The sequence below is a fragment of the Propithecus coquereli genome, unplaced genomic scaffold, assembly GCF_000956105.1.
Source record: "Propithecus coquereli isolate 6110/MARCELLA unplaced genomic scaffold, Pcoq_1.0 Scaffold14, whole genome shotgun sequence".
Taxonomy (NCBI): domain Eukaryota; kingdom Metazoa; phylum Chordata; class Mammalia; order Primates; family Indriidae; genus Propithecus; species Propithecus coquereli.
The window spans coordinates 13,958,931-13,968,989 of NW_012138302.1; the positions used below are offsets into that span (position 1 = coordinate 13,958,931).

Genomic DNA, 10,059 nt, shown 5'->3' on the forward strand with positions numbered 1-10,059 from the left:
AAAGTGGGTATTTTTTCATTAAAAATATTTTTTTACTCCATTATCTTTCTAAATTGGAATACTTAAAGCATCATATAGAAGTTTCCTGCTTTAAGATGCAATGCATTTTCTAAAATCCACCCCTATTGCTGGGAGACAGTAACTGTGCTTACTGTTTCCTTACCATGTTCAAGTGTTGGCACACTATCAAATGCATGGCTTATGGTGGTAAGTATCGATCTCTTATTAGGCACTGTTGGATGAACAGAGATGTGAAAATTAGAGACAACCTGTATTACACAGTTTTTCAGAATTAGACTTTTAAGTATTAAAAAACAATTTGACTTTTTCCTGTTCTTTGAATCTTCATAGGTCAATTATGAAAAAACTCCCAATTGCTGATTCTCATAACTGGCCTTTTACCTAAGATATTTTAATCATAAGGAAAATATAACTATCTCTTTACTAAGATATGCTTTAATAGTTACAGAATGCCTTATAATAGATATGCTCTTTTAAATTGAAGTGTAAGTAAATTTTGGCAAATTAAATATTTGAAATGTTCTAGGGAAACTGACTTCTGGAAGCCTGTTGAGAATGGTATAAAACAAATGATTGTTTTAAAATTTACCTATTCTGTACCTTAACTTTTTAGGATATTGGGTTTTCTTAAAGTATCATAATACCTTGCAAAATAATATGTGACATTTGTGTAACAGTGTATACAATTTATAGGACTTTTCATTTGCCTTATCTCATTTAGTAATTAGAAAATACTCTTGATAGTAATTGGTTTAATTTTATATATTTAGCAGAAAGTCAGTATGTCTGATTTTATTATTACTACTATTGAAGTGATACAGCCTAGTTACAGAAACTTTAGAGGTGCAGAAAAGGACATTATACCACCCTAATATATTAGCTGTAATTATAGTATTTCCTTCTATAAATAGTCTTTGAAATAGTTTTAAAGGTAGTACACAAAGCTTTAATTGTACTATTGAGCTAAGTACATAAGGTTGATTGCCTTTAATTATTAAGAATCTTCTGTTTCTTATATTATAAAATTCTAATATGACTATTGATTTTTTTTCAGTAACTCTGGGTGGATTTTAACTACAACTCTTGTGCTCTCGGTGATGGTATTGCTCTGGATTTGTTGTGCAACTGTTGCTACAGCTGTGGAGCAGTATGTTCCCTCTGAGGTAAATTTAATTCTAACTCTTGGACCATTTAAAGTATATGAAGATGATCTATATGCTATCTGAAATGCCTTATTTGTTTTACTAGAGAAACAAGGCCTCTCTACCAATAGAATGAGAGAAGATTTGGTGGTTTTAATGTGGTTGAAGTTGGCACACATGAAAATCACAGATTGATAGCACAAGAAATGTTGTTCCCGGTTTTCTGTGATGCTAACCACTAGGGTGACATATATGTTGATTGACTTGAGTAAAGTGTCTCTACTTGGCTCTCTGAGACTGAAGTGAACCTGTTGGCATAAGTTTCTAAGGTCGTATAAAGGAGAAGAGACTTGTGGAACTACTTAAAATTTTAATTTAATAGCCGCGAATGGTAAGGAGCAATTGCTGCTTTAGAAGCAGCACCACTGGAGTGTTTGACTTTGAGTTATTTTGTTCTGGGTCTAGCCCTGAGAGAGATGGAAAACATTGTGACTTCCTTGGTAATTAAAACTTAATGGGCCCAAGAAACATAACCGTTAAGGTAAAGGATTTTTGTTTTGGGGAAAGGTTATAATTTGATGATTCAGCTTAGCTTTCAGGAAAAGAAAGTAATTGATAAAACTAAATATAGAATAATAATATTTGTCAACATCAAATCCAACTGAAATAAACTTTTTCTCTTCTGCCTCCAAAACGACATAGAAAGAGAAAAGAAAGGAGGGAAATTAAAATAGAATCTAATAATGAGTCATTGGCATGTGCCTAGCATGGTGCTTGAACAACTGTCTTATCCTAATAGACTGTGAAGAAAAGTTTTAATATAAAATTTACATATGAATAATGATTAAGATAATATTATGTTTAATATTTTTTGTTAAGGTGCTATAATTGATATAGGCACTTAGAAACTAGGACAGGGTAATGTTGATAACTAACACTTACATAGTTTCTTTTTGCCCAGGCTGAAGTGCAGTGTGACATGATCATAGGTCATGGCTCACTGCAACCTCAATCCCCTGGGGTCAAGTGATCCTCTTTCCGCAGCCTCCCGAGTCGCTGGGCCTACAGGCATGCACCACCATGCTTAGCTAATTTTTTAAATTTTTTGTGGAGACAGGGTCTCACTATGTTGCCCAGGCTGCTCTCAAACTCCTGGCATCAAGCAGTCCTCCTGCCTCACCCTCCCAAAGTGCTGGGATTATAGGTGTGAGCCACTGTGCCTGGCTGAGTTTATGTCTTTAGATTGATAATTCTCATGTTTTTCCTGTACCATCTTGCCTATGGCTGATAAGGTATTTAAGTAACACGAGTAATAACTGTATAAATTATTAAGGAAAGCAGAGACTATATGCTGGGATGATCAGATAAAGCTTTTAGATAATGGAGGTCTTGACCTGAACTCTGAAGAATGTGTAGTAAGGTACAGATTAGCAGAGAGGAGAGTGGATAATTTTCCCTGGTACAGACAAGAATAAGGTAACTATTGGGGAAGGACTGTAAGGAACTGACCAGATTAAAAGAATTTACATTAAGAAGTTAAATCAAATGGGTTAAGTTGGACCAGATTGTGAAGAACATTAAAATGTGAAAGTTATGGAGAATGGGTAAATTTCTACAGTACTCATCTGTTTATGATATGAATGTACTGATAACATCCTCTTGCAATATAACCTGCTTTCATTCTCTGAGGTCCATATTTTAATCATTTTGTTGCTCCTGATGTAGCTGAAATTATGTATCTTACATAGGGTTGCCTTTGCCTATTACTTCCCTTTGCACTATCTCATACACTCTAAATCCTCATGGCAACAAAGCTATAAACCTATGGTAATAAATCTTTGTTGACCACCCCCTCCCCAGGCTGTGACACTTTGTTCCCTTCCTTATATTTCTGTTTCTTCTCCTTACTCCTAGGATGCCCCTTGTGAAAAAAAATACACATAGACATTGGCCTGACTCTGGCCATTGTCAGGGAAGACTGAATGTCTGGCTTCAGATGGAATTTACCTTGATAAATTCACCACAGCCTGGATTCTGATCCCCAAACTTAGTGACTAATGTTGAGCACTTCCTACTGGGCACTGTTCTAAGTGTTTTATGTGAATTAGCTCATTTAATCCTCACAGTAACCATGTGAGATGGCTGCTGTTATTATCCCCAGTTTCTAAATGAGAAAACTGTAAGAGAGAGTTTGTTATTGTCCCAATATCACATACCAGTAAGTTGTAGAACCAGGATTTGAACTCAGATAGTCTGGCTCCAAAGCCGGTGCTCTTTAAGTTTCTTTCATTATCTTGGAATCATAAATAGGGGAGTTGATTATGTGATATCCTGTGTGTGCTCTTTGATAGCAGGAAGACAGACACCACTGGGACCACATGGTTCATGTTTCTGAGCCAGGATGCTCAAATTCTCTCTTACCTGAATAGTTCTTCGATGTGCAGTTCATGGCTTGCCCTCGTCTTCTTACTTGACTTATGCAAGTGACCTCTTTTCGTGTTGCTTACACATATCAGTGCCTCTCATATGGTTATGATTATATCTTGTAGACCTGGGGGATCTTGCCCTTCCTTTCAGGTGACTCTTTCTTTTAGCTGATGTCTCTGCTATGATAAAATTTTTTTGATTATATAACTTTAATGTTGTGAGAAATTTTCTCCCCTTCCAAGTTCTTTGGGGAACACTTCACTGTTCCCATATATGCCCCCCAGACCCCTGTGATCGTAATGCATAAGCATTAGCAGCATACTTGGAGCCCTATTATCTGCTGGTATTAATACATTCCCTTCACATATGTGCCACATGGGCATTACTTTCTTGCTTTTCTCTAGAACTCTTTTCTTTCTGTCCTTAACAATTAAAATTCTGGCTATAGCTTCAGAGAGTCTATGCTTTTCTAAGGAGTCTATGCTTTTCATTTTCTAGAAAAATGTGTGGAAAACAACCATTTGAATATACTACTTTTAGGCCTTACTTTGTATGTGAAACCACACTTTAGGTAATCATTTTAAGTACTTTTTATTATAAAAATATTATATACTTAGTGTGGAAATTTATAAAGTACATATACAAAGCAGAAAATAAAATCACTCATTCTGTCATCCAGAACTACTATTGTGTTGCCATTTTAGTGGATTTCTTTTCAGTATAAACAAATTTTAATACCTATTAATATTTTTTGTTTTAGAATATTACAGTGTAAATACTCCACCCTTTCCTGGCATTTTCTCCTTTTTTCACTGTAAAAATAACTTAGAATTTAACATTAGAAAGTTATTCAGATTTCCAGGCTTAGTGGCTCACGCCTGTAATCCTAGCACTCTGGGAGGCCAAGGCAGGAGGATTGCTTGAGTTCAGGAGTTTGAGACCAGCCTGAACAAGAGCGAGACCCTGTTAGCTGGGCGTTGTGACTCACACCTGTAGTCCTAGCTACTTGGGAGGCCGAGGCAGGAGGATGGCTTGAGCATAGGAGTTTGAGGTTGCTGTGAGCTAGGCTGATGCCATGGCACTCTACTCAGGACAATGGAGTAAGACTGTCTCAAAAACAAAAAAGGAAGTTATTCAGGTTTTCTTGGCCCAAAGTCTCCTATTTTAAAACTTTAATTTCATAAAGCTTTTTCATGGGTTTTATTATTGGAACATAAGTTATTTCTGACTCCTCCATAGTAACATGACACTCTTAATAAGTTCTATGAGTATAGCTCATCTATGAGCAGTGTTATTTATATTTTGTTATATCATTTACGTATATGATCCTGTGTTTATAGGCAATCATAAGCCTGTTGAGAGACTGTGTCTCTGTTCGGTACAGACCCAATTCCCTTGGAGCTCACACGTGAAATATAAAAAGCTTCCATTTCAGTTACTATAAACAGAGCTTAAAATGGTAGTAATAAATGTCAGGAATTTGGTCTTAGAAACTTGTGAGCAGCTTTATTTTTTCTTATAGGGAAGCTCTGAAATAATTTATCTTTAGCGTGCTTTGCACATAGTAGATACTCATCATATATCATTTGATTGTAATGGCCAGAAAGAGGGAGCAAAGAATTTCATTTCCTTGGCTGATTTCAAAGCAGTGTGATTTGAGTGACTTACCTTATAAAGATTTTGATCTTCTCTCTCCTTTTTCTTTTTTCACATTTATGATGTCATTTTTGAAACCTCATGGGATGAAGCTTTCTCTTGTTGAGCTATCTATTTTAGATAATAAAGAATTGTCACTCATTGTGGTCCTCGTCAGGCAGGCCAAGCTTGACATGAGAACAGGGTTCGGCATGATTAGATACTCCGTTCTAGAGACCAAGCAGCCTCGGAAATTTATTATAGCAACAGATGTGTTATCTCTGTGCTTTTTTTTTAATCCTTTTCTGGAAGAACAGTACTCTAAGCTATTTGTCAAGACCATAATCATCTAATTTCATATGGTCAGTTAAGAAGGGTTTGAGAAGACTCCTAATACTATTCAGGTTAGTAAATCACATACTTTTATGGATAACCTGTTAGGTGCCAGGCCCAGTTCAAGGAATCAGAGGTATAATGAAGAATAAGACCAAAAACTTTGCTCTATAGAAGCTTTAAGTTCCAGAGCAGAGTTAGACAATGAGAAAACAATATAAGTGCTACAGCTTCTTAATCCAAATTCTGTTAAGAAATTGAACTTTAGAAAAGATTTAAGTAACTTATCTAAGATCACATAACTAGTTAGTGGCAGGGCCAGGCCTAAAGCCTAAGTACACATTTACTACTTAAATTTATTTTTTTTTCTTTCTTTTTTTTTTTTTTTTGAGAAAAAGTCTCACTCTGTTCCCCGGGCTAGAGTGCCATGGCGTCAGCCTAGCTCACAGCAACCTCAAACTCCTGGGCTCGAGCGATCCTCCTGCCTCAGCCTCCCGGCTAGCTGGGACTACGGGCATGCGCCACCGTGCCTGGCTAATTTTTTCTATTTTTAGTTGTTTGGCTAATTTCTTTCTATTTATAATAGAGACAGGGTCTCACTCTTGCTCAGGCTGGTCTTGAACTCCTGAGCTCAAGCAATCTTCCCGCCTCGGCCTCCCAGAGTGCTAGGATTACAGGTGTGAGCCACCGCGCCTGGCCTTAAGTTTATTTTTTAACTTTTAGAAATAATACGTACGTGTGGTATAAAATTATGTCTTCTTCACTTCTTAGATAAACCATAGTAATTTTTAAAAATTGTCCAGGTAGTTACCATTTTAAAATTTTATCTTCTGTTTTTTGTTTTATCAATCTTAGACATTATCTAATATCTTCCTACTGAAGGATGAGGAATTTAGTTCCCTTACACTATCTCCCACCTCACCTTCCTCTCTTCTCCTTTTGGTTTTTGTAATACATATTATTGTTTTGTCTACTTTTCATGATTGCTTTATAAATATCTGTTGATACCTCATTGCTACTTTTCCTTCCTCCTTTCTTCCCATACTATCTCAATTTTCATTAGTTACTATGACCCTTGACAATAAAATATAAATATTAACTCTTCTGAATTTATGTTTCCATGCTTTGGCTGTAGGTTGATTTAAAAAATTAAAATTTACAATATAATAATTATATAAATATTCACAGTAGAACCAAATACTGTAATTGGTGATTAGGTCATGTAAAAGCAAATGTAAACCTGAATACTTAAAGATATCCCAGGAGAACCTTCCAAATACCTCCACTTAATCCATTTGTTTTGATATAGCTTTCTTCCCAGTTTCTGGGTCATCTCAACTGCTACTGTTTCTTGTATTCTATATGGTTTTGTTTCAGGCACTCCTCTTTACTTTTGTTGGACCTACCTCCTTAACTAATTGTTTTCATAAAGAATACTTAGATGGTAAACTTTGCGAGTTCACACTTTTGAAAATACCTCAGTAGTATCCTTGCATTTAATTGATAATTTGAGTATACACTGTAGCCACAAAATCACTGTACATACTAGTTAGATTATCCATATGCTCCCATTTACTTTTCTACACAGATTTTACTTTCTCTCTGTTCTTTTTTTAATTAATTATTATTTTAAATTGACAAAAATTGTATGTATTTATAGTGTACAACATAATGTTTTGCTGTATTATGTATACATTCTGGAATGGCTAAATCAAGCTAATTAACATATTCTTTACCTCATATACCATTTTTTTATGGTAAAAACATTTAAAATCTATTCTGGTTAGCAATTTTCTGGTATACAACACATTGTTATTACGTTGTTATTAACTCTAGGCACCACATTCCACAAAAGATCTCCTGCACTTATTCTTCCTGACTGAAATTTTGTATCCTTTGACCAATATCTCCTCAGTCTTCCCACTCCCTGCCCCCGCATGTGTAGCTTCTTCTGTGTTGATGTTTGAAATCATTGAAATAATTCCTGGTTGCTGTTTCAAGGTCTTTAAATGTTGTTAGGTAGAGTTGTGCGTGTTTTTCTTTCAGTGTCCCAGAGCAAATGCTCACATGTTAATTCTGGGTTTTAAGGAGGCCGCACTGTTTTAGATCTATGTCCAATCCATCAACCACTGAATTTGTCTTGAAGATATTCTCTTACTGGAAAAGCATGAAGTACTGGGACTGTTCGGGGTAATTGTTGCCTTGAGACAGTAGTGTAGTAGACCACATGGGAAACATATTCAAGCAAGCAGCCATCATGACAATCACTTTTAGAACATTTTCATCACCCAGAAAAAAAACCCATACTCACTGGTAGTGGCTCCCCATGTCCTCCCAAGCAACAGCACCTCCAGCCCCCAGCCATAGACAACCAATATGTCGTCTCCTGTGACTGAGCTCTTTCACTAAGAATAACGTTTGCAAGATTCATCCATGTCGTAGCATGTGTCAGTACTGATAAACCCTTGGAGGTCCTCTTTTAAAAGCACCTTTTCAGTATCTTTTAAAAGTACCTTTCTAACATCAAGTACTTCTGTGTGGTTCTTGCTTTATAATCTACTCAGTTGCCCTGCCAGTGATGTCAGCACTCCAGTTTCTAACTTACAGATTCAGAGAGTTGTTGCTATATGAGTTGATGAACAACAAAATCTATACCATTTCTTAGTAAAGATTTTTCACTTTTGCTACTTTTCACTTTTTCTACTTAGACAGACATACATCTAAGTAAACCCACTCTTAAAAGACATTAGATATTACCATTATAGTCGAGTGAGTTTTATGACATTTGCAGTGATTCTGTTTATGCTTTCATCCTTTTGTTTTAGTAACTTCTTGAATATGATAGTAACAATTTGAGGAACTTCTATATGTTTATGAAGACCTTTCTATCAATGTTGGTGTATTCTTAAAATACCATATATCATTTTCCATATATGCTAAGTTAAAACATTTAGTAGGTAAAAAACTTGCAGCAAATTATTTTATCACTTGGTAGGAGAGCTAAGATCTTGAAGGACCTGATCACTTAAGGCATCCATTGAACATCCAGAACCAGTGTTCTTGGTATAACACACTTAACTCCAACCTAACTTAAACCTAAGCAATTTTTCTTGATAATTGTTACACTTCTTCTAAGGATTTTAAGTGGGGACACGTGGAAAAGCTTTCTTTGGCCATCCATTGGGAGCTAATCACGTATCTGTAACGCTTTGTGGAAAAGCATTCTTCATTCACGGAGATGTTTATAGAATTTTTTTAGCCGAATATCCATAGATTAAATTGTTACTTGAAGACTTACTGGGAGAGGTTACTAATTATCCAAATTACTAATGTGCATTGGTTTTCTTTTGCAGAAGCTGAGTATCTATGGTGACTTGGAATTTGTGAATGAACAAAAGCTAAACAGATATCCAGCTTCTTCTCTGGTGGTTGTTAGATCTAAGACTGAAGATCATGAAGAAGCAGGACCTCTACCTACAAAAGTGAATCTTGCTCATTCAGAAATTTAAGCTTTTTTTTTTTTTTTAAGAAAAATGTAATAGACATCTAAATTTTCATTCCTCATAGAGCTCTTTAAAATTATTTCATTGGATATAGGCCTTAAGAAATCACTACAAAATGCAAATAAAGTTACCCAAATCTGTGAAGACTGTTTTTGCTATAACTTTACCTGTATTTTTTTTTCCTAGTAATTTAAGAGCTGGATGTTTGGGATTGTACTTTTATTTTACTAATATCTGTAGCTACTTTAATTGTTATTTGCTTTTTTTTTTTTATTTTCTTAGCCAAATTCCATAAGCTGATCATTGTTCTTCCTTACCTCCTACCATTGAGACTGTCAATTACCTTAGTTAATAAGCTGAATACTTAGTAGGATATAATGCTTCTGCTCAGAAATGGTCCACAAACCTGTAATTTGAAATTTAGCAGGCAATGTCCTTTAATGACACTACATTTTCAGTTATGTTGAAATGAAATTAAAATTTATTTGAATAATTATGTGCTGAAATTTGAGTATCTGATTCTCCAGCTCTTCCCTTTCACCCCTACCCAATCCAAAAAAGAATTATGAAGTTGGTATATAATGTGATGTTCAGGGACCATGTTGAAGCAAAATGATCCTCTCAGCAGTACATTTTCTGTTATTTTGCACAGACTGTAGGTTTTTGTTGAATGAGTCTTTTCAAAGAACTGTTTTTCTCAGCATATCAAATATAAGGTAAATCCTAGCACTCTGGGAGGCCGAGGAGGGTGGATCGTTTGAGCTGAGGAGTTCGAGACCAGCCTGAGCAAGAGTGAGACCCCGTCTCTACCAAAAATAGAAAGAAATTAATTGGACTGCTAAAAATATATAGAAAAAATTAGCCAGGCATGGTGGTGCATGCCTGTAGTCCCAACTACCCGGAAGGCTGAGGCAGAAGGATTGCTTGAGCCCAGGAGTTTGAGGTTGCTGTGAGCTAGGCTGACGCCATGGCACTCTAGCCCGGGCAACAGAGTGAGA

General features: G+C 35.8%; 1 protein-coding gene across 2 annotated transcripts in view; it reads left to right on the plus strand.

Moving 5' to 3' along the window:
- The window catches only part of TMEM59 (transmembrane protein 59), a 28,206-nt gene extending 18,649 nt beyond the window's left edge, over positions 1 to 9,557 (plus strand). For both annotated transcript variants that reach the window (XM_012639428.1, XM_012639429.1), the window contains exons 7-8: positions 1,076 to 1,184; positions 8,912 to 9,557. In XM_012639428.1, coding sequence (XP_012494882.1) covers positions 1,076 to 1,184; positions 8,912 to 9,067 — 265 coding nt within the window. In that variant the 3' untranslated portion in view covers positions 9,068 to 9,557. The remainder of the gene's footprint in view (positions 1 to 1,075; positions 1,185 to 8,911) is intronic.
- Positions 9,558 to 10,059: the final 502 nt, after the last annotated feature.